General features: G+C 33.4%; 2 protein-coding genes across 3 annotated transcripts in view; one reads left to right on the forward strand and one right to left on the reverse strand.

Annotated features, from left to right (window-relative positions):
- Nucleotides 1-3,412, forward strand: part of LOC124356968 (F-box only protein 22-like) — a 38,505-nt gene extending 35,093 nt beyond the window's left edge. For both annotated transcript variants that reach the window (XM_046808312.1, XM_046808321.1), the window contains one exon: nt 1,325-3,412. In XM_046808312.1, coding sequence (XP_046664268.1) covers nt 1,325-1,434 — 110 coding nt within the window. In that variant the 3' untranslated portion in view covers nt 1,435-3,412. The remainder of the gene's footprint in view (nt 1-1,324) is intronic.
- Nucleotides 3,413-7,338: 3,926 nt separating this feature from the next.
- On the reverse strand, nt 7,339-21,619 carry LOC124355127. Its single transcript, XM_046806497.1, has 7 exons — nt 21,497-21,619; nt 19,142-19,309; nt 13,664-13,840; nt 13,428-13,553; nt 12,562-12,678; nt 8,220-8,365; nt 7,339-7,602 (listed from the first exon to the last, which is right to left on the reverse strand). Exons 2-7 carry the CDS (start codon nt 19,286-19,288, stop codon nt 7,368-7,370), a joined length of 948 nt encoding a protein of 315 aa, XP_046662453.1. The 5' UTR covers nt 19,289-19,309; nt 21,497-21,619; the 3' UTR covers nt 7,339-7,367.
- Between the last annotated feature and the right edge of the window lie 4,473 nt (nt 21,620-26,092).

The raw sequence follows: 26,092 nt of genomic DNA on the forward strand, positions 1-26,092 counted from the left end.
CTAATATCAGAGATAAAGTTGGAATGATCAGGCAGATAAACAGGATATTTGGTTTTGATAATTAAATGTAGAATAGAAAGAATATGGAATTTACAACGTAGTTGATGAAGTTTTCATGAGTTAAAATTGCTGAAAATATTGTGTAACGTGCTCATGACATCTGAGATTTAAAATAAATCTGATACAGTAGTTCTGAGCACGCTGGAGTCTGCCCGATTGCTCAATGGTCATGTCACTCATTACGACATCACAGAAGTCAAAGTGTGTTAATATAAGAGTCTTAATGAACATCAACTTAACATTGAATGGCAGGTACAAAGCAAACCGTGGATGCCAGCAAAGACTTCTGCACGTTATCGTAACTTGGTCAGTTCATTTGAGATTTGTGTTCATAGGGAGAACTTTCCCCCTTACATAATAACAGAAATGTCATCTCATTATGTGCATTTTTTAAAGTTGTGAATTATTTGGCTAAACACTACACAAACACTGAGAGAGGTGACTTGTCATAAATGCTTGGCACTGACAGCACCACCCTCTCAAAAATGCTGCTTCGCTACACGATGCCTAACAGCTGTAAGATGGTACACAATGGTCTCTAGTAGATTTTATTGTGAACTACTACAAATCCACAGCAGTGCTGTTTAATTGCTACTACACGCTGACAGTCAACTAAGGAAATATGATAAAAACACATTGACGTTTTATTGATGTTAGAAATAGAACGTTATTGTTTTTCAGTTGCATTTTTCAAGTTGCTACTGCAAGTTCGTTTTATTTTCTATTTTGATTGTGGTTCAATCGTATTGGCAAGAATTAATTGTAATAATGATAAAGACGTTTTATCAATTTTAAATTTGTACAGATGCGTTGTTGTGAGTTAGGCATTCAGCAGTGTACCTTTCTGAGAATGATGTTGATTGGGATGCGGACTCAGGATGATTTATCAACCACAACCTGACGTGACGAATCAAGAGATTCTGACAGCAGTTTGGTAAATGAAGATATCACTAAAGTTGATCGTGGTGGGTGAGAAACAATACACTTGTGCTGACTGTGGAGCAGTTCTGATCGTGGCAAATAAACCCTGCAATAGCCTATACCAACACCGCTGAAAACTCGGCAGGACATATTTCCTACTTAATAAGGCACAAACTTGCATAAGAATTTGGATGGTGTGTGAAAATATCTAATAAATGTCCAATGTTACTAATCAGGTGACATTACGTATGTCACTGTTAAACATCGCATCTCCAATCTTACTATTTGAACATTATTCTGGAGAATATTTTTTTTATTAATTTTGGGCATTTTATGGTTTCAGAAGCTCCAGAAGAAGAAAAACCAAGCAAGAAAAAGAAATACGATTTTGAACACGTCAATACCACATCTATTACAATAATAACTTTTAGTAAAGTTAAATTTAACAAATAAATAACTTAATATAGTTCCAAATAAGACTTGAGATACAGGAGTGTAGTGGTAACTGTAACGTTGAGAGCTGGTTGAACTGAAATGATGTTGAGTTTTATTTCATAAGAACAATACCGAACTTCAATCTGTTTTACACCCTTTTATCAGCCAGAGTTTTGAGAGATGTCTTATTACATACAAAATGTATGTATCCGAACGTAAATTCCTTTGTGGTTTTCAAAACCTCTGCAGTGTTTTATAATATTAAGCATTTATTTTGAAAAGTAACGTATATATATCAGGAATAGTAAAAGTAAAACACAGTTTATTAGAATTTTTAAAGTAATTTTACTTTAAATACAAGAAATATAAAATGATTTTACATTTCGCATTGTTCTTACGGAACAAAAATCAACATAACTGCCGGTACAGTTGTTTTAAGTGTGTACTTGCTCCCAACATCAAATAAAGTAGGATAAGGTAAGAGTTTAATTTTTTGTATTTATGATCAGTTTTAAGATTAGCTGAAAATGCCAACAATTCTCTTGTATTGATAATCAACATAATATTTCTTACATAATAAATCACAAACTTGTCTAAGAATTTGGACGGTATGCGAAAATACATATTGTCAAAACATGACTTAATTATCTGTTAACCTAATAATATTTTACTGTTAGTAATTTAAAGCTCTGGGTGTTAAGAGGTACTAGTTATATTTTTCAGGATATAGATATGATATAAAAGTTTGAATTATAAACTATTATTGACCAATGATAATCAACCAAATCAGTGTTTCTACTTTCTCAATACAGCATGAGAAAAATATTCGTCATTGTTGTAGTAAAAACCAGAGTTGACAATCCCAAAAATACCACAATCAGAAAATATATAGAGATTAAATTTTATCACACCAGACTTGGGCAGAATTTACCCTTTTATATCCCAGTGTCCTTACTCGAATACAACTTATGAGCCTAATTTTGGAAACAATTGGGATTTATGTCTGTTATTTTTCAAACTTTGAATCTCAAAAAAGAAAATACTATATTTAACAAAAGTGTACTCAAAAAATGTTTTTTTTTAATCATTTTATTTTTTATTGGCAAACAAGTATAAATAAATTGAACTAACATATTTTAAAGTACAAAGTAAAAAATGTTCCACAACTATACAATTCTCAAGTTGTATTCTACAAAAAATTCAATGTTACATTTATACTTAATTTATCTTAAAACATTACTTGTACCTTCTTGGCATCTCAAGGAATTAAATTGTAATTGAAAAACGGAAATAAAAAAATCATGATTTTATTACAAAGTATATAAAAAAGTTTAACTATTTTTTTATTTTCATTATAATAGTTTTCTAGTAAACCTGGTTATTGGTCAGAAAAATTATAAAGATTTTACACATTAAGCTTTAGAAAACATTAAGGTATACATAATAAATAATAACTGTATTATAAATTATGTTTTGATAGTCAAATGTTTATTCTTACGCACTTTTCAGTTTACATGTATAGACAGTCTATCTTTAGTTACACCTAAGTCAGTAAAAGTTCTGTCTCGAGTTGAAATTGTCAGTAAAAGAACGTTGTGAAAATAAAAGCGAACTCTTCTAGTACTTTTGACTAGTTTTGTGGTTTTATTAATGTTTGACTTTGTAACTCATAAAAATTATTATAATGTCTAAGAACAACAGCTTATAATATTAGTATGCAATTTTGACCTATTTAAATCTAATCTAATCTCATACCACCACACTCCTGCTATTATTAGCTAAATACATTAATAGCATAAGTCAGTTAAATTGCAATATAAGCCTATAGTTTAAGTTTAAGTTTGTTTTCCTTGTAATATAAGTAACTATCGAACAAGTACAAAGTTTTTTTTACATATTATAGCGTTCGAATTCATGTTTATTATTAGTTTGCTACTTTTATCCAATAATATTTGTAGAAAATAATAAAGGTGAGCAATATTAATAATGAGATTAATTTTCCTGCAAATCTTTCTTTCATAGATCATAGTAATAGTTCATTTGTTGGTATCAGTATTACTTCAGAAATGAGACAAAATATTTTGAATTTACCTCATTTTACCTGCACATAACAACTGAGCAATACTTGATCATTTATAATCACTTATCGCATAAAGGGCTGCTGTGAGAAACTTCCCTGCAAACAATCTATTGTTCAAATTTTCATGAGTTAGGAAATGGGTGTTTTTGTAGTATCAGTCTAGAAGCACACAGACAACTTGCTTTTTCATGAAATCAAAAGAGGAATTTCACCAAAGGAAAAAGTTGACCACAGATACACTAGATCTGCTGGGGGTCAAAGTGGAAGAGTTTGCATTTAAAACAGTTACAAATGTCAAACTAACAGATATGATTATTTTCTCATATTGTACTTTATTTAGTTGACGTACCATTAAACTCTTAAATAAAAATTGAATCAGCAACCATATAAAGATCACAGCACATCACTAACCGCAAATGACATGTTGGGTTGTAAGGGAAGATCATTAGGTTTAGTCTGCTATGGAGTATGATTGTTGAAGTTGGTGAGGTTTCCTAAGTAATAAAGGCAATTGCTAGCCTGTACATAAGGGCGTGTCACCTCTGCCCGTTTTGACTGGAGAGGCTGGTGCAGGCTGGCCTTTCCTTCAATTTCAGTGACAACAATAAATACAGACTTCTGATACCTCAAGTAGATTACAGCAATACTCAGAGCTTGTTTTATGTGAAATGAATTGGCCTGGTAATGAGTCATCACACTATCACTTAAGAATTACTGAACTAGCTCAAAATGCACGGCTCTTTTTAGAAAATAGGTTGTGTTTGGGATTTCCAAAAATACTGATAGAGACTAAATATTTTTACCCAGCTGGATATGTATTTTCCACTATGTGATTCATTAATCGTTAGAGAGACAAATCTACTATTTTAAGATTGTAGAACTCCCATTTAATTTCACTTGGCATACAAGTTGGGCTGTCGGTTCTGTAACAATATTAACAAAGTCCAGGAGCCAAGAGCTAGTTTGTACTGTGCAAGCACACAATATATTTGATTTTTTTAGCTTCATACACTTACAACCAACCATCAGGCACATGAATAATACTCATGTAATTGTCAGACAAAAAGATAAAGAGACTGAAGAACACATTCACTGCTGCCGTATAGTTACAGTTACCAGATGCTGAAAATTTGTTACATTGAAAAAACTTATCTTTTATAGTGAAAAGGCAGGATTGAAGGTCTAAATGATATTTCAGGCCAAGTTTCCTGGATTAGTGACGTCACAAGTTCTGAGCCCAACAGGGGCCGGCTGCAAATAGAGCTGGGCCTTTACTGTTGGAAGTGGTTTTTACTAGCTCTGCTGCTATCATACCGCCTTATTTTGTTGAAAGTATAGGATGATTGTCCTTATCTTTATGAGCACTCTACTCTGTGTGGACAAAGATTTTTTTGTGCCACCTGAGGGATTTTCTTTCAAATGCTTGGTATGCCATCAGCACCTCGGCCATCGGCACAATCAACACCACTCATATGAACGTTACATTTCACTACTGGGAGAGAGTTTAGACTTGTACGACCTCTTTTGTTAACAAAATCCACCATGTTATTTTCGTGTTCAGTCAAGATGTTTAAGACAGTCCTCTTGTCTTTCCATTTCCCAACCATCACACCATTTGCATAGCATGTGATTCTCATGCCCGCCTATAGGGATAGATTAGGTACTTCTTGAGGTGTAAACTTTTGAAAAACATGTAATGTCTACGTGCAATTTGTTTTTTCAGCTAATAAGGCGAGGGTAATTTAAGCAATGGCGTAGCTGTTATAGTAATTGTCCATATACACTGAATAGCCTTGCCCAAAACAATCCTTCAAAAGGTGAAGGGCAACCTTCTTCGTATGCCCTACACCATCTACAGTAGTATCTGATTAGCCTGTGTACATGAGGTATCTTAGAATAAATCTGTGATGCTCTGTCAGGGTGTATAATTTGACACCAAAGTTGTGCCTTTTACCCTTTATTTGTTGACGGAAGTACAATCTTCCTCTACATAGTACCATAACCTCATCAAGAGATGTCTTTTTGATGGTAGTAAACAATTTCAATTTTCTCACTGAAGTAACCTACAACGGACTGAATCTTATCTATGGTGTTTGCAGTATCAGGGTCATAAGAGCATTGTCTTTAGTTTTGCAAAAATGTAAACAACGCATAATTGGCAAGACCTGTCCCTCGGCATGAAATTGCTAAAACACTTGAAATTGAACAAGTATTATGTCTTCTAATTGGATTTGATTAATTTTTATTGTGCCTGTGTGCAGTAAAATGTCTTCAGCCAGGTACAGTGTGATGTCTTTCCACGCATTGATTCTTAATTTCGGTGTAAAGGTTGTGAGTTTACTTTAAACATCATTGAATACATAAGCATTTGTAAATTTTCAAATCCTTTCCAGGTTAATATCGTCAAGTAGAAGTGTAAAAAGATCTATTGGGGAACCAACCTCAGAGACTGGCACTAGTAAAGATTTATTTGATTCTGACGAATTCAATATCTGAGGAATCTCAATAACAATAGACTCATCATCACTTTCAGAATGACCAGATGAAGGATCTGAGGAACAATCAACAACGCTTTGTATGGGGTCCACAGAACCATCGCTGTTGTAGTTTTGTTCATAGTTGGTGTGCAAGGTACTCTGACCGGGGTTACTTGGCAGGATCCATTCTTATAAATAAAATATAAAACACACAAGTAATTTACAGAAAGAATTGCACACTTTACCTAGATAAAAACAATACACAACATTCAAATTACTCCGGTCTCCTATTGAATCTGAATCGTACTGCACAAACATGAACGAAACCATTCACAATAAAGCTTTAGTCACAATAAAAAAATGCAGCAGAGAATAACCAGTGGCTGAACTACAATGAGGCATTGTTAGTACACTCCATCTGGGAACGTACCTGTACAAGCTGTGTGCGCAGGTCCACCTGCCTTTCGGGGCATATGTATTGAGGGTGTTGTATATTTTTATCTTATGCTTATATAAGATTTATTTATAAGTGTGTCAAAATAAGAAATATTTAAAATCTCAGAAAAATTTAAAGGAGACTGCACCATTTAAGGATTGTGTTTAGCGATTTAAAATGAGTAAAAACTGTAAAATCTCAATATAATAGTTAATAATTAATTCTATTCCAATTCAGTCAAAATCAACGTGAATGAATAAAAGAAAATTGTATTTCGCACAAATAAAAACCTACATATGCAATATATTTTACAAAGTAAAATGTGTTCCCAGCAAAGGCAACTGCCTGTGTGCTGGAAACAAGCTCTCACAGTCTGCATTGAAATATTACAGTAACAGTATAAGAATTAAATAATAAGAGCATTAATACAAAGCAAAAATAATTAAAACCCTTGTAATAATTATATGGATAGATTTAACTATAGGGTACATTGTAGTATCACTAGATAAAGGAATATGACATTTTCCAATATATATATATTTTTTTTTTTTTTTTCTGTGCAAGGCCTTTCTGAATCAAAGATTCCATCATCAGGCACTTCACAAATATAGGGTACATTACCAAAGTAATAATAAAACAAAACAAAGAGGTAACACAAATTAAATTACTTAATGAGCAAATAATAGTAATCTAACTAGTAGAAATAGGCAAATGTAATATTTTTGTTTCCTTTAACTCAATAATAATCGCACTGAAAATTGGTGGTCCTGCATGTAAATCCATGTATTCAATAAAAAAATTGATTCAACATTTAACTTAACTATGCATTCAGTGGTTTAAGTTTCAGCCTGAACTAAAATTTGAAAGGCTGAACATGAGAATTTTACACCTAACAAGAATAAAATATCAGTATTGTACTGTATTAGCAAGTTTATATTTGGATAAGTAATGCATCAATTTAGTCTTCACATTGTATCAACTCAATCTCGCGATCACTGTGTTTGACACAGGCATTCACTGGCCAACCCTCACTTATATGAGAGGAGTACTCAGTCTTGTACATGGCAGGAGTTGCCAAGATTTGTCCTCTAGATGCTGAATGTGAAGCCTCGTCATATGCCACATCCCGGTCGAACACCACCAGATCACCCAGAGGCAGACCAAAACTGGACTTTGTTTCTGACACCAAACCTCTGCAAGCAAAATAACAACAAGATATGATATTTGTTTCTTTATTTTAATGTCTTCAGCTAAGTAATGAATGATCAACTCTTTGACTAGTGTATTTTTTTCTCTGTAACAGTGGCCTAAAAAAGTAAATTTTTATTTTGAATTTTTTATGTGTTTTTGGGTTTACCACAACAGAAATAATATAAAAAACATTCAATTGAACATTTTTTAAGTTTTTTGTCGTATTTATACAAAATTATTATAATTGTTTACAAAATGTATTCTATTTACATAATATGAAAATAGAATAAAATATTATCAGTATTTTTTTACTTGACTTATGATCATTTATTTGAAATTTATCATTTGGATAACATTTGCATTGGCAGTTTCATTGGAATATAGGTTAGATATGTGAGTATAGTACAATTCTGTTGTTGGTACCCATCTTGCCAGACCATAATAGTGAGACCATAAATAGTTTTCTAAATACACCACTGGGGTGTAATGATGGATAGCTTCGCAGTGGTGTACCCTGTGTAACTCTACAGATTTATTACTATTGGATACTTAACTAATTATAACACTCTCCTGGCTAGCAATATAATACCAGACATTTATAAAGAATTGTAGTACTTACGAGTGAGGCACAAATCGAAATGGCCGATGAACTGTTTTGTTGAAACAAGGATTGCTAAACACCAGCTTGTCATAAACAGGTTTGATCCGAGGAGGCAGAATTGGAGTGACGTCAATCGGTTCACTTCTGAAGAAATCAGCATTCCTCTGAAATCATACATTAGTTTGTTTTGGTTTTTGTTAATATTCATGATTGTACCAATTCACTATTGAGTTCATTTTAGACATGCAGTCTTAAATTTATCAATTCAGGAAGTTTTTTGTGCCTTCCATGCATATAAATATTTCCTATATTTCCTGTCACTCAACCTGATTATAACTTATCTGTGAATCCAGCAAGCATCACTTCTGGCTGGTTTATACCTTCCAGTTGAATCTACCACTGGGCACAGCAAAAACTGATCTATCACTTAAATCTGAGCAACCTTATGGATGTCCAGGAGCGGCACATCACTAACCGCAAATGTTGAGATTCTGGGGTGCAAGTGTTTATCGATAGGTCTAGTCTATTTTGGGAGATGATAGTTGGAGTTGGTGGACTTTGTTCCCTAAGTGTCAGAGGTTCTTGCTAGTCTCAACATAAGGGTGTGCCACCCCCTGCCTACATTTGACTGGAGAGGCTGGTTCAGAGCTAGCCTCCCCTTCTTTTGAGGGGTCATGACCTGAGATTAGTGCCCTAAATTCTTCCTCAAGGATCTTGATAGGAGGCAGCCCCTACCCTCAACCTTACCCATCCAGAATATACTGTCACTTAAGAAGCAGCACAAAGTTCTTATAGGGCCAAGTGCAATCTATAAGATTCTTGTCCTAAGAGAAAAAAAGAAAGAAAAAAAGGCAATGAGTCTGGGCGGATTGGAGGGCAGTATTTCCCGTCCCGTCAGCCACAACAAATGTGTTAGGAGGTATACTATAAAAGTACAAAATTGTGTTTAGTTTTTATCTGAAAAATTTACAAACAAATCTTAAAAACTTTTGGATGTATATAGTTTATTTCTTTAAAAAGGGACCTCTTTCATATCACTAGGATTAAAAAAAGGGCATAAAAAGGTTTGCTATTTGTTCTATGGAATTAAAATAAAGATGGCCACCATTAAAAGTCAGCTCTTAACAAGTTTGAAATAGTGCAATCACCTCTTTAAGATAGAGGACCCATTAGTGAAGAAGAAAGAGTAGTTAAAGACTGGGGGCATGGCAAGGAGGGTTTTTTCAGAATTTCATGTCCGTCATTCCACACAATATTTCGAAAACAAACTGACTGTAAATTTTGCATCAAGCTTCATTTCTGTTTAGGCAACATTGAATTTGTGCATATCACCCCATGGGGTTCGGCTGAGCATTAGTGAACATTTGTTATGCGCCTATGGGTAACCATGATGGAAATTAAAAAACACAGAATAAATCAATTGTAAACAAACTGAGAACAATCATATGACATTCAAACGTGTAATGCAGTCACACATACAGCATAACTACCTGCAAGAGATCTTAGGAAAAAGTTCATCTGCACTTTTTAATTTTACATAAACTGCATCTCTACGTAAAAAGAATAAGTTCTATGTTGGTGCATGTCCATCCGTGGGATTTGGCTGAGTATCATTGAAGCCAATCACTTGTAGAGTGGTACAATTTCTCTTGCCTGCAAAGGAGATGTAAAAATTTATTTTCTGTATGATTATCTTTTTGTCTGTCTGTCTGTATGCAGGACACCTCAAGAATGAAATGAGCTATAGACTTGAAATTTTACAAACTTATCAAAATCTGTTACGAGACATATGGTATGGCTTACTTCATGTAAAGGTTGTTTAACTTGTAGAATACTGAAAACATAAAATTAATAACAGATATTGTAATAACACAGGGCCAGTACCGCATTTCCCTATAGGCCCACTAGGCCCAGGCCTAGGGCGCAAAATTTTATGGGGCGCATAAATTTTAAAGTACACAAAAGAAAAAAGTTGCGGCGGCGGGTGGTGTTGGCGCTCGGCGGGGCGGGTGGCCACGGTCAACTAGGTCCGGGGTTGAAATTGCCAACAACAATGAAAATAGCGAGCCTGTTGACCCCAAAGAAATGTTCCGAGTCAACGTGTTTTCGTAATTGTAGATAGATTATCTACAGAACTCGACAAAAGGGCAAACGCTTACACGGGCGTCGAGCACAAGTTTGGATTTTTGTTGAAGTTGGAGACATTGGAAGACAACGTCATCAAATCAAAATGCAAAGAGCTAGTTGAACTCTACAAAGATGATTTGGAAGAATGCTTCTTAGATGAGTGTGTCCAATTTAAGTTCTATTTAAAAAGTGAAAACTCAGAGAGGGAAAGGGAAAACGAAAATAAGACGAAACAGAAACCATCCTTCAAGACTCTTCTCCAATTAATTTATGGCAAGAGCTTGCAGCACATATTTCCAAACATGGAAATTGTTTTAAGAACAGTTTTAAGTACAGCTGTCACCAACTGCAGCGGTGAACGCTCGTTTTCTGTCTTAAAACGAGTGAAAAACCATTTACGAAACTCTCTAAGCCAGTGCAAATTAAATGCACTTTCTGTTATGGCGATAGAATCCGACCTCACTGAAAGCCTGGACGTAGAAGAATTAACACGTACTTTTGTTGAGTCAAAGCAAAGAAGAAAATTGTAATGACTTAATGATTTTGAGCCTTTGGCTAATTGGCTTTCTTTTGGGCATTTGGATGTTTGCCCAAAACACCAAACTTTCTTCTCTTGTACAAAGTATTTATATCGAAGCTGCAAAATTAATTTTTTCATCAAATATAATATGTTTCAAATTATCTTATGTGTACTCATGTTATTATTTCTAGCTGTATTTTACGTTTTTTTTTTTTCATTTTTGGATTGAAATCAAATAAAAGACTTTAAAAAACTCATATGTTTTAACTTATTTTTACACCATACAAATGACCACTGTTATTATAACAATAGCTAGAATATTATGTTGCAACTGGTTCATTGCTTTTATTTATTCAAAAAAATCCTATATTTTACTATTGTAATTATCTTTCATCAAAATTACGTAATTAAGAAAATTACTGGATTTCTACATCAGTGTAATCAGAGTCCTCTGGGGGGGGGGGGGGGCTCTTTGGTCTGTAGGCCTAGGGGCGCCGAATTTGTAAATGCGGCCCTGCACAGGACTAATTATTCAAAGCATAAAAACAAACACCCTCCCACACACACTGCCCACAAGGATTCTTGAAATACTATTTTCAGCCATTTTTACAGAGAAGATGGTTTAAACATTAAAGTAGACAAAAACCATAGTGCAAAATGAAAACCTCAAAAAAGGTGTTGTACATTTCCCAATTCTTGGAACTACAAACCATCTATGACTAACACTGTGTTCATAGAATAATAATCATGGAGGCTGTGAAGGTAGAAATAATTTAAAGCTAATGTAGGCCTATTAATGTGAGTTATATTTTTTAAATCTCAGAAAGAAAGAAAAACTCTTTAGAAACCATACTATCACTAAAAGAAGAAGATATTATTAAGCTTCAAGATTAATTAAAGGAACTTCACTATAATTTAAGTAAACCTGAACATCCTTTGTAGTTGGTGTCCAAAAAGAACTATGAAAACAAATGCAACAATTTACCTGCTGAGTTATCCTCTAATACCGAAAACATTCCTAAATTAACCAAACTATGCAACAAACTATTCGAATTTGGTTGATCAAGGATGCAAACAAGTACATCAAATTAAAGTGTCTTTCTGTCTAAAAAATAATGTGTTCTATCTAAAAAAAAGCATAGTCTAGAAGAGAAGAATAGTGAATTTTCAGAGAATGGAGATTATAATTCTCCTATGTTAATTTATTAATTTGTGAAGTTGCTTGATGATGGAATCATTTATTCCAAAAGGCCTTGAAATAATAAAATTAATATTGGAAAATTTAATGTGTTATTGTAATATTTTCAAAAATAAATTGTATTCTATTCTATTCTATTTATATTCATTTACCAGTGATATTAAATCTTTTACTCTGTTTAGTTGTTATCTTTTATAAATAATAACATAATTATTTTACTAAAAGATTCTTATCCTTTTAAGTTGACGCTGTAATTTGATATAATAAAATTACCAAATGTTACATGACAGAATCCCTGTATTGAGGAATGCTAATTTAATGGAAGTGATTTATTACTTTATTTTTATAATAGGCAAAAAAAAAAATGCCTATTATTATTTTGGTTCGTTGTGACTGCAACGATGTGAATTGCACTTTATTTGTGTCTAAAGACTAATAAAGAATCTTGAATTTTTAAACTGAACCAAAATTATATATTGAAATACTGTTAGTTAGTTCAGCTGAATAATTATTACCTTGTGAATGTAGTGGTGTGTAAGCCCATAAGTAGTGTTGTATGGGTCCAGGAGTCTGGTGTAGCCGTCATATTCAAATCCTTCTGCAGGTGGAGCTTGACTACAGTCTGGCTTCACCTATAATAACAACCTAGTTTGTTTTATTTTGCTTTACATCGAAATCAAACAGAAATATAGTATAGTAACAAACTACGATGTACTAAAAATCCAGGTTGTTCCAAATTGATGTTATGGAATTTTAAGTACTATTCTCGGGTGAAAATAAGACTTTTCTTATGAACACACTTACAGAAATTCACCTGGGACCCCTACAAAAGTTTGGGAAAAAAAGTATTTTTCCGAACTATCCAAAATAATGTAATTGTTATCACAAAAGTCAGAGGTTTTTTATTCAACAATTCAAGTGTCATCAAATAGGAAACATTAACTGAAATTTGGAAAATGTTCCTGTTTAGACAGGAAGGATTTAGGATACAGAATATAAAAACCATCTTTCTTTTTACAATTCATATAAAAGAGTCTTCTTCTTGTCAAAGTGTTATTAGAATATGCCCTGGAACTTCCTAGTGTCAATTTTGGAATACCCAATATTTTTTCGTATAAAATATATTTCAAATATGTTGTTTTTTCTAATCCATACAAATTTTAAATTAGATATAAGAAACCAGATAAAATGGGAAAATAACCTGTGTATTGAATTTTTTGGCAGTTCACCAAAATAGTTCTGCAGTGTATTGAAAGACATGCTAAGTGTGTCAAAATATTTATATGTTACTAAATATACTGTATTTGCAAATATTAGTATTATGTATTATTTGCTATTTCAAACACTAGAAATGACAGTGTGATCCAACTATAGCACTTACTCTACACAAATACTGGTGCCTAAGGTCAACTGTGCATGTGTCGTCCGGAAACACTTGCTGTCTCTGGTACTTATCCCTGTACTCCGACTCCAGCTGTCTCGCAGGGTTGGGTGGGTTAGCTTTTACCTAAATAACACATAATCGTTTAATTAATTCACTAAAAATTAAATATTTTTACAGCAAAATATGTTCAATCTCTCAAGCCTTACATGTTGTAGCTAGGATATTGAAATTACCTTTTCTCCGTAACGTTTGATGTACAGGGATGTACAAGGAACCTTGTTAGCCTTATCTGTGGGGTCAGCATCTACCAGTTTCCAGTTCAGATCATCAGTCAGCACAGTCCTGTAGCCATCCTTCACCACTGTCAGATCCTTAGTTTTTAGATGATCTGGGATGACAGCAGGTTTGTTCTGCAAGATAAATGTACTGTGTTAGAAGATTAACTAGTAATACAGTATCCTTTAAATAGTCTTATCAAGGATAGAATTGGAGTTCAGTCCTTTTGATTATTTTTTACTTAACGAATGTTAACCACTGATAATAAAGACTTGTGTTAATAGATTGAATGTGGTGACAGCTTCTAATTATTTGAAAATTTAAGAGGTGTACTTGGACTCATGAAAGCTTTTTATTCAGTTGAAGAGGTGCACCTAAATGATTTTTATCATATTGAATTTTAAACTAATTTTAAAGAAATGTTTAATTAGTTATAAGGACATTTTAAACTACTTATAAAGAAATTTTAATTTAGTTATAAGAAACTAGTTATAATGAAATATGGAAAATGATGTGGCCTAATTCGTGCCAATCCTGTGACATTGTTAATGCTTAATGTTGGACAAAAATAAACATTCTTGATCCTCTACGTGACAAGACTCATAATAGATGGGAATAACACAAGCTCTATGTACATGGTTTGTTTTCCTAATAACCTATAAGTTTCCTAAGTTCTCCAGTCCATTCTTTTTTAAACTGTCCTCTTAAAAAAATAATGGAGATGCCAAACCCCTCATTATCATTATTCTGTCTGTCCTAATGGGCTACTGGCCTGTCCAAGGGTCTTATCAAACAGAATAAAGGAGTGAGTCGGTACAGTACAAAGTCGATAGTACTGATAAAAAATGATAAGGTCACAGTCAAGATTTGAACCTGCACTCTCTCTAACTAAAGATTCAAAGATGCCTTAGATCACTCGTTAAACCTGACTGTAGGGGACCTTTTGTTTTTACTTAACTGAGGACATTGATAAAATGTGGTCCAACTCTCTAAAAGGTTTTGGAAGTTCTCCTTGTATTTAAAATTATTCGTGTGTCTGAAAAGATTCTAAAATCACCCTAATAATATTATAAATGTGAAAGTGTCTTTGTTTGTTTGTTTTGCTTTCACGTATCAATTATTCAACCAAATGTGCTGAAATTTTACATGGACATTCCTAGGGTTCCTGAACATAGGCATATTCTTATTTCATAAAACCTTCCGGGCTGCGCCCCAATAGTCTTTAAGGGGAGGCGGTACCCTATCTTTGTAATGTTAACATAGGTACCATTATCTCAGAAACTAATGGACCAATCAACCTAATTTTTTTTTATACAACATATATAGGTATTTAAGCAACTACTGAGTTTTTTTGGTGCTTGTATCTTAAAAATAAATTTTTTATGAATTTTTTTTTCAAACCCATATTGAAATATCAAACTTGGAATTTAGAATATTTTTTTTAGGTACCTAATTATAATAGGAGGCATCTCAAAAAAAACTCAGTAGGTGCCAAAATACCTATATAAATGTGTGTAAAAGTTTCAAGTTGATTGTCCAAGTAGTTTCTGAGAAACGTGTACCTTTGTGTGCAAAAAACTGTAAAAAGTAAATTTGCGGGAAATCGCAAAAAAACGAATATAATGACCTATTAGCTATGTTATATAATCTTTTACCTATATATGATATGTAATTGGTTTTTATAATTAAATGTGATCTTTATATTAATAGAATAGGCTATATATGCTTTTAATATTTAGAAATTATCTATAATTGGAAAATTTGTATATCAAAAGTAACGCGATGCGGGTTAGGGCCTATAGTCATAACGGAGTGAAAGATAATACAAAAAAAATTAATTAGGCTATATTATTTCAAACATTTTTGAGTTTAGAATACATTTATAAGAGAAATAACAGAGAAAATTATGAAATAGAACTTATACCCAGCCACAAATAGAGTAAAACAATAACAAAATTATAGAAAAAAACATGCAATTTATTTACCCGTAGCATTAGTTGCATTCCTGGATCATATGCAGGCTCCTCTTCAAAAATCCTCCTCAATCCTTCTTTTTAAATTCCTGGTTTGTCTCCTTGCTTGTCTTTGAAAAGTCACTTATCGCACAATTTGCTCGTCGCACTCGCTCGTAGTCAAAACTTTTCATTGCGTCAATTGTCCTCTTGCAAGGTTCAATGCCTACTGCTCTAAGCATTTTGCATTTTGCTATGTTGCCATCATTAAAAGTAGAAATAGCATCATAAGCACCAAACTCAAGTGTGTTCAATGTCACAAAATCTTTTTTTGGCACTCTAGACCAGATGACATTATTGATGCTTTCATTTGACATTCTGCGTCTTACCGTGTAAACATTTTCGAAGAAGGTCAGGATTTGCTAAAGCCTGAAAGATTGGTTTCAAGGCTAACATTATAGCTGAAGGAATGCTGTTCTTATGAGAATATGGCTCTTTAGTGTTGCTTTGCCTTGTTGTATTTACACCATGTATTTTCTCCTGACGGGCAAAGGCCATGCTGAGGATTGTCGTCCGTCGAAAGTTTATGAAAATATATGGCTCAAAACCGCTGCCTTCATGTTCTGTAGGTTATCAGTATTTTTCCTAATAGCATTTCCATAATAGGTTTGCAATTGATCAATTATGCCATCTGTTAGTCTATTCTTTCCACCTAGTTTGCCGCCATCAGAAAGTGTTACGCCTTTTGAGTCTCTTTTTAGTTTCCTTAGCCTAGACCCACATTCTCTTTTGAATATGGCCTATACACTCCAGTTTCTGTATTTCCACTTCACCATAAGGTTTACTGTCTGCAATAGTTTTGAAACTATTTGTATCTCCATCACCTAAATACTCTAAGTACCTAACATTATACTTATTTACTGATCGGTGAAAAATAGCTAAGGCTCCAGCTGACTCCATACCTCGCTCGAGCCTTGATAATTTGCCGAAACAAATAGCCTCATGTTGTTGTTTGTCCAAACAATTACAAAATTTAGATAACACTTCTATGTCCCATAACTTTTCCTGTGTCAACACTTGTACAAGTAACAATTCCGTTTAGAGAGCTAAAGCCACGCCGTTGCCAAGTGCCATCAATACCTACTTTTAAGTCGCGTTCGTTCTTACCTAAGGTTTTATTTTCCTCAACAGCCTCATCCACAGCAGTTTTCATGGATTCATCCATTACCTGTTTAGCCTTGTCTTTTAAAAATTTATTATATCGAAAACGGTTTTGTTGGAGGTTGCGGAAGATTCATTACGCCACATAACATTTTGCCTGCAGCCATACCTTTCCCGATAGACCTCAGTCCATACCACTAGTCTAATATTTACATCAAATAGAGTCTTTTTTTCTAACTTAATATTCCTAGAACTATTAAATTTATGTACATATTTACAATGGCAACAATAAATCTCCATCTCAAAAGCCAGGCCAAAAATGTTGAGCAGCACGCACTTGTAAACCACTTTTCTTGCAATTTTTACAAAGTGATGAACTAAAAAGTTGATCTGATAAAAATTTGCATGTTAATAATTTCATTGTCATAGTTTTCATCACAATTAAACATCTCATACTTATCTATGTTTATTTTTCTTTGAAGAGCTTGACTGAGATTGTGTTGACATTTCAGGCCTAGGGGTAGACTCATCTTTTGACATCTCATTAGGGTTAGGACTGGCTGGTTTTCTTTTCCTACCACCAACTCCTTTACGGGGTTTAGCATAACTACTTTTAACACGAGGCATATTTTATACATAAACAATCTTGTTAGCAATAATAAATATAAAATTACTAACTAACACTCACTATATCACTTCACAAAGCACCAAAAACACTAAGCAAAACAATAAACAAACAGTATAAAGTCAGAAGCAGAACTCAAAGCTGATGAAATAGAAGTTAGTTCAGGCCTGCCAACACAACAAAAGCAAATTATAGCACACAAAAATAAAAGGTCATATGTATAATAGTACATGTGTGAATAAAACGCAAGCGCTGTCACAAATTTTCTTCCTGAAAACATGATGTAAGCATATTTTAAAACTTTTTTTCTGTAGGTTTACAATTTTCAAATATACATGTATTATATATCATTGTGTGCAGAAAAAGCCGCTTAACATTTAAAAAAAATAAAAAAAAATGTGAAAAAAATATTTTTCTGGGGTACCGCCTCCCTTAAAGCAGCAAAGAAATCCCATCTTGGTCTCTAAAGTTGTGTAATGTGAATTCAAAGAGCAAGTTAAATGTATTCAACTGCTATGTGTAAACATTGTATTATAACAGTACGACCATAAGTTTAATTATTTTAACCAATATTTTCAATTTTTTACATTTATAGTGTGAAAGCATAACAAAAGTAACAACAGTTCTTATTTAAAAATCGTCACAAGAAGGCAAACCAATTATTTATTTTGGGTCACAAAGCAATACGCAAGACCACTAAATGCAGTTTTAAAGACAAAAATATCATTGAGGTGACATCAAATCCATTTCTCATTGATGAGGTATACAATATAATTCCTAGACTGGACAGAGGAAATGGTATGACATAGTGAACATGGATTAGGGAGCAAGAACTTTACTGTATCGTATTATCTTTAGATATGGATGGCAACTCTCATTATGTAAGTACTGAAATGTGTTACTATTATTCATGTAGATTTTAGTTTTTAATTTTAAATAACAATATCTATATACATACAATTTAGAAAACTGTACTATTTTGAATCCAACCTCAATACAAAATTATATATAGGTCTATTTATATTGGTTCTCGGGGCAAATCCAAGGTTCAAACTCCAATTTTGCGTTAGAAATATAATTAATTTGAACTAGAAGTGCAAAACCTGAAATAGAATTAGTCACACTTTTGCTTAAATTTTCATCCTCTTAAACGTGAAAAACTACTGTAAAATGGTTACGTGATGCACAATATATATGACTTATTCCACTTTGAAATTATCACTGGATCCTATCATATTACTAGTGCTTTCACTAATAAAACTATGAACTTCAACGTTGGAGTTCCTCTAGATTGATCAAAAATAGTTCAAGTGTTACTGAAACCATGGGAGCTATTCAAACAAACATGGATTTTTGCATAGGAATTGCAGATGAATCCGTGGGTTTGTGCTAGTAGTTACATATTTCCACAAGCATCTAAAACGCTATAGAAGCAAGCAATAGAACTATTGTATTTGTTCCAGCTGAAAATAGTTATTCTCATTGAGAGCAAAAGTTTTGCTTTCAACCAATTACAGAAACCATTTATATTTATACAACTGCCTATCATTAAGAACTATATAATAGTATTATTAATCTGATAATAACTACTATTGAGATGATAGCTAACATCAGAACTCATTAATCGATAAGTGTTTGAAAGAAGTCAAGTTTGTGAATTAAAAATGTCAATTGATATGTAACTAATAATGTTTTACCTGAACATGGACACCAATTGAAGGTTTATGCTGCAGACCAACTCCAGTGGAAGTTTTGTAGTCATAACCTGGCAGATCAGACTTGCAGGCCCATCGTACACAAGGGACTGGACCAGTATTCTTGCATGTTTTATATCCAATTGTCATTTTAAGTCCACTTTTCAGTCACTAAAATCACACAAGTATTATTGTATTAATTATGATTAACCTCCAGAGGGATGGCTGCCTTGGTAGATCACGTTGGGAGGAGCGGTTTGGAGTTGGTGATTGGCTGTTATGCTAATTCACACAATGAGGCGTGGGGCGGCACCAACACAACAAACATCAGAGGCAAGTTGTTTCTGGAGTATATAATGTCCTGCAGTCTGGTGATTGCAAATGTGGGTAATGTTCCTACGTATTGCATGCAGAAGATGATAGATGTGACCTTGATGGCGAGGGGTATGGTTAATCGGATACACGGCTGGCATGTGTCTGACAAGCCCTCCCTCTCTGATCATGCTCACATCTGCTTTAAAATCGGAGACCTGGAACTTGAAAACATTCAGTATAGGAATCTGAGAAACACAGACTCCTAAGGATAAAAACTCTAAGCCAAGAATGAAACTTGATGAAAGGATGCTTACAAGGAGAGTTACCATTCTTCCTGCTTTTATGTGTCTAGATGTTGGAGACATACTACAGGGGCAGAAAAGTGTTAGCTAGCATTTAGTTCATTGACATTCTTGGAGAATCTAACTCAAAGACCACTGACGATCAGATGATGAATGTTGAACCGCTTCTGTCACTTCTCCATGCAAACAAATCACACTTTGCATTTTTAAGGCATAAACTCCCATTTTTGAATTTAATATGTTTTTTTTTTCTGAGCAGGACTTCTGCAACTGGCAATGCTTTACCACATAATGCTTGTGACAAACAAACAATGCCTTGGCTTCCATATGATCTTTTTTCGTTATTTTCCTTTAATTCCACTTCCTTGGAAATATCTTCACTTGCTGAAATAAGATATGCTTTATCTTAACATTTTATTTCCAGATGCCCACTTGTTCAATGTTTCCTCAATTTTTTTTCTTGTCATTAACAATACTTTTTATGGTGCCCAACTCAACCACAAATATTTTGCAGCTATTCTCCTTTATCAAGCCATTTTATGGCTAGTTTGTGTTTCATGTTTAACCTTTTGAGCATCAAATAGTTACATTACTACTGACACCCAAAGGGTTAAAAATCGATGTCTTAAAACTACAAATGTAGTGTTATAATAATTAAAACGGTACTGTGTGTGGTGATAATTAAAATAAAACTAAGATGGTAAATATTTAGATGTGGACTCAATTGAATGTAACCAAAGACTAGATGGCAATGGCATTTGATAAATTACACAGTACCACATATTAATAGCTAACTGCATTTTAAGTATTAGAGAGTTGTTGTAGATTATTGTGGGGGAAACACAAGTTTTCAGTACATCACCACAAGAGAACTTGCCATTCTGGTGGCTTACAACATATTTTTCAAGTGTAGAAGAGTTTCTGAGAAAGAAATCCAGTTTTGAGTCAAAGGGACTTTTCTCAGTCATTACCAATATTCTAATTATATTAAAAATTCTTTATTTTTTCATCCTTGTTTTTTTTTTAAAGCCATGGAACAAACTTAAAAGGAGGGCTGGATTACCAAAAGTTAAACCTAGAATAACCTATTTATTATACATAAAATTTGCTTGCAGTTTAACTTTTTCAGTGGTATATAAATCACCTCTATACTTTTACATGCCATAATTGTAGTCAAATACAATAGCAAATATTCACTAGACTACCTTAAAATTCAACTCTTTCAAATAAAAAAAGCCGTCTTGACTTGTTGACATTTCAACACCAAAGTTTTCATGTTACTGTACCTCTCTCCTCTTTTGTTTTGAGATTGGTAATTATGAAACAAATTGGAGAGAAGCTATTGCAAATTATTTAAAGTCATGTAAAAGTTTTCAGCTGTTCACAATAATATTATGGTGGATGAATGTAGGGTGGAAGAGCTTTTGTGAACCACAGATGTGCTCCTATTAATGTCTAATTTCTATCAGTAATTAGTGATTTTTCTGAAATTAATTCTACATACATTCTAGAATGTATAGGTTTACCTAACAACAGCCGTTAAGAGTGAAATCATCAAAAAGATGTTGCATGATTCATAAATTACTGCCATATTTATTTAAGGTTATCATGAAAACCACAACTTATTCTTCTTGTTTAAACAGAGGAATTACGTTATTTAATGAAATATAAAGTATTTCTTTTTACGATTTGAGGATTTCAATATGTAGTTAAGTAAGCTATGCAATATAGTAATACTTACTGTAAAGAGGAAGCTAACTAACAATTTCAGGTGTTTTTAAAGCTGTGACACTACTTTGTATAATACTGATTTGGTTGCTAACCAAGCAAATCAACATTATTGTTTATCACAGTTGCCCTGGTGACATTTCTGAGAGATGCTAATCTTAATATTATTTAAAAATTTTATTATTCTTATTTTATTAAAATGGAATAGTTGTATTATATGAGTAATCTATGTGATTTGTTATTAGTATGGATTAAAATTCAAAATATAAGTTCATTTTCAAGTAATACAGCGCTTCATTTGAAAAAAAGTCAAATTAAAACTATAGTGGTACAGATTTTCAGGCCAATAATTGAAGTTTTTTCTAAATCTTGTTTAAACTAATCCAATGATCCTTATATAACAAGTTATATTCATTATTTCTCTATTAAAAAAAATAAATAAATAAATATTTTTTAAACAGAACTAATGTTTTCTATTTTCTATAAATTGACATCTATATTTATATTCTGAAAGCGATATAAATACTTTGTCCACAATTGTATGCTAATTTCAGAAATCTTTATAACTTCAAAATATATAAATATTTCGATATAAATGTATGACTTATTTATTATTTGTTAACTTTTTGTTCTTTTAATTTTCCTTTGTTGATATACTTATTATGTATGTATTTTAAATAAGTTTTATAAATGTATTATTCTAATTATCTATTATTCTGCTCACAATTTACTGGTCAGTTTGAAATTAATCATTTTCAATAATGGAAGAATACAAATATCTTGCAACAAATATAAAATATGATGACACCTGTTGTGTCTAATGGTAAACACAAATAGAAAAATTAACACATCATATTATTGGTAAGATGTTTGATTCCTTGTCTTTCCAATCATTGTACATTTTCTCATAATCAGTGTTTATACTCTTTCCGCAGTTATGTAACATTGAACTACAGCCTAATTCAACACCTATGTGGTTTAGAGTTTGATGTTTCTATGTATATGTAGATAGGTTTTTTATGATTAGATCTATACATTCTACCGTTTGTAGTTAATTGATAGAAGAAAATGAAAAATAGTTCTTTCAGCTCAGTCAAAGACGTATGTATATTTTGAAACTAAAATATTAATTTATCCTCTTGGGATTTACATGTAATCAATATCTCAAAGTCCGTTCGAGGTACAAGAAAATTATTAATAACAATTCAGTGTTTTGGAAATGTTACAAGCATTCTGAACCACTTTTTGCTTTTTCTCTAGATTCATAAATAACAGAGTTATGCATTTTTTTAAATGTTAGTCACACACGGTTTTGAAATGAAATGTCGTACAAGAACGTAGCCAGGAAAAAAGTTTGGGGGGGTTTCAAGACGACTGATATTTTTTTGTTGTAGTGGACAGAAAGTAAGGAGAGTGCAGTCAACCACTCATTTCCGATTTTGTTTTTTAAAAAGTCCTTGACCCATTTCAATGTACAGAACTATCTTTCAGCATTACATTTTTTGACGTTTCTTCAGCAGAGTTTGTATTAAAATCTGTTTTTAAGTAATTTATTTTTAAAATGAATGTAAGGTAAGGTCCAATGTAATTGAGTAAAGGTTATAACTATAATCAACAGAAAGACTAATTTTCTTCCAGGATTAAATTACATTATGGCTTTGTTAGCTAGAAAATATCTAATCAATTTATTTTTAATCTTTTTTAAATCTTGTCAGGATTGCTAGTTTCGCAGTGAACTGGAATATAAATTAATATTAACTGTATTGAAATTCAATTTAGAATCAACTAAATGAAGCAGTAATTATACTTTGGATTCATTAATCAGTAGTAATAACTATTAGTTTGTATATTTATAAATCCATAGCTTTCCAAAAGAAGTAGTCACTTCAGTAATAACCGTTCGCTAAAAAAGTAATTGAAAAAATTGAAAATTTAGTGGGGTCCGGATCCCTTTGACCCACTTGCTGGAGACTTCCTTGACCTAGCTGGCCAACTAAGTAGTAAATATATTTTAAAAGTCCATTTTTGAACCAACTTTTAACTTATTTCAACATTCCTATCACTTTTTCATGGTGATAGAAAAGTTTTATGGGATTATGGGTAATCAATATATCGAAAAATGCTTGAATTACCAAAACATTTTTATAACAAAATTTGTAGTAAATCTTATTTAAGCATTCTAAAACACTTTTCTGTAGGTTAATTAATAACAGTTGTAAATTTAAAAAAAGTTTAAACGCCCACCATCTTGAAATGAAGTGACATTCCAAGGCTGTCAACAAACTTGGCTGAGATATTTACAAAGTCAATTTTTGTACCAAGTTTCAACTTGTTTGGGGATTGTTGGGACAGTTATTTCCACACACCACCGCGTTATATGTCATATATAAACTGTTGAATGAGTTTAGTTTTGGGTCCAGGTGCTCATGATCAGTGAAGTTATGCAGAAACTTTCAGTAAGTGCTACCATAATGGCGATTGCAAAATAATTTACTGAGCTTTAGCGAAGCTTATCACTCGTGGGGCTGGAAAAATGTTATTTCTGTTTATCTGTCTGCACGATATCTTAAAAACAAACCGACCTCTGACATTAGATTGAACATGTTGCATGAAGCTTCATTTATATATTGGCAACTCTGAGTTTGATGATGGTGTGCATCTCATACCATGGGATTTGTCTGAGTGTTAGTGAATATTTACATTGCTCTTATGGGTAACAAGAAAATATCAAAATAAAAGAGTTTGTAAACAAACTGAATTTAACTATTTCAGATTTCTGCTTGAGACTTTTATTCACAGAGTAAAAAGAAGAAGTGTAGAAAGTCAATGTTAAAACTTTGTGATAAGATTTGATTTCAGCACAATCTTGTGTTTTAGTCTCCCTAGCTCATCTTTATTACCTAAAGATTGCTATAAAACATATCTGTCTGCAGGACCTCTGAAATATGAAGAGAGCTGTAGATTTTAAAGTTTGCACCCAACCTCACTGAAGCCTGTTGCTATGAAACGTATCTGTCTGCAGGACCTCTCGAGTATGAAGAGAGCTGTAGATTTTTAAGTTTGCACCCAACCTCACTGAAGCCTGTTGCTATGAAACGTATCTGTCTGCAGGACCTCTCGAGTATGAAGAGAGCTATGGATTTTTAAGTTTGCACCCAACCTCAGCGAAGCCTGTTGCTATGAAACGTATCTGTCTGCAGGACCTCTCGAGTATGAAGAGAGCTGTAGATTTTTAAGTTTGCACCCAACCTCACTGAAGCCTGTTGCTATGAAACGTATCTGTCTGCAGGACCTCTCGAGTATGAAGAGAGCTGTAGATTTTTAAGTTTGCACCCAACCTCACTGAAGCCTGTTGCTATGAAACGTATCTGTCTGCAGGACCTCTCGAGTATGAAGAGAGCTGTAGATTTTTAAGTTTGCACCCAACCTCACTGAAGCCTGTTGCTATGAAACGTATCTGTCTGCAGGACCTCTCGAGTATGAAGAGAGCTGTAGATTTTTAAGTTTGCACCCAACCTCAGTAAAGCCTGTTGCTATGAAACGTATCTGTCTGCAGGACCTCTCGAGTATGAAGAGAGCTGTAGATTTTTAAGTTTGCACCCAACCTCACTGAAGCCTGTTGCTATGAAACGTATCTGTCTGCAGGACCTCTCGAGTATGAAGAGAGCTGTAGATTTTTAAGTTTGCACCCAACCTCAGTGAAGCCTGTTGCTATGAAACGTATCTGTCTGCAGGACCTCTCGAGTATGAAGAGAGCTGTAGATTTTTAAGTTTGCACCCAACCTCACTGAAGCCTGTTGCTATGAAACGTATCTGTCTGCAGGACCTCTCGAGTATGAAGAGAGCTGTAGATTTTTAAGTTTGCACCCAACCTCACTGAAGCCTGTTGCTATGAAACGTATCTGTCTGCAGGACCTCTCGAGTATGAAGAGAGCTGTAGATTTTTAAGTTTGCACCCAACCTCACTGAAGCCTGTTGCTATGAAACGTATCTGTCTGCAGGACCTCTCGAGTATGAAGAGAGCTGTAGATTTTTAAGTTTGCACCCAACCTCACTGAAGCCTGTTGCTATGAAACGTATCTGTCTGCAGGACCTCTCGAGTATGAAGAGAGCTGTAGATTTTTAAGTTTGCACCCAACCTCACTGAAGCCTGTTGCTATGAAACGTATCTGTCTGCAGGACCTCTCGAGTATGAAGAGAGCTGTAGATTTTTAAGTTTGCACCCAACCTCAGTGAAGCCTGTTGCTATGAAACGTATCTGTCTGCAGGACCTCTCGAGTATGAAGAGAGCTGTAGATTTTTAAGTTTGCACCCAACCTCACTGAAGCCTGTTAATATGAAACGTATCTGTCTGCAGGACCTCTCGAGTATGAAGAGAGCTGTAGATTTTTAAGTTTGCACCCAACCTCAGTGAAGCCTGTTGCGCGATTTGTGATGTGGATACTCCAACCTTGTTACTATATTTGAAACACTACTTTATTCCAACAGTTAAAAGGTCTAATATGGCACAAAAAACGAAGGTGTAACACCAGAAACAAATAAAATGTAACTGTGAGCAGCACAATTGTTGTCTGAAAGAGTAAAAGAGGGTCAAATAAAACTGTTGTTT

Source organism: Homalodisca vitripennis, chromosome 1 (genome assembly GCF_021130785.1).
Source record: "Homalodisca vitripennis isolate AUS2020 chromosome 1, UT_GWSS_2.1, whole genome shotgun sequence".
NCBI lineage: Eukaryota > Metazoa > Arthropoda > Insecta > Hemiptera > Cicadellidae > Homalodisca > Homalodisca vitripennis.

Coding starts and splice junctions, on each gene's coding strand:
- LOC124355127 (XM_046806497.1), bottom strand. CDS start 19,288: ATGACAATTGGATATAAAACATGCAAGAATACTGGTCCAGTCCCTTGT. Junction 13,841..19,141: donor CAATTGGTGTCCATGTTCAG/GTAAAACATTAT, acceptor TTTATCTTGCAG/AACAAACCTGCTGTCATCCC. Junction 12,679..13,427: donor GGCACCAGTATTTGTGTAGA/GTAAGTGCTATA, acceptor TTGTTATTATAG/GTGAAGCCAGACTGTAGTCA.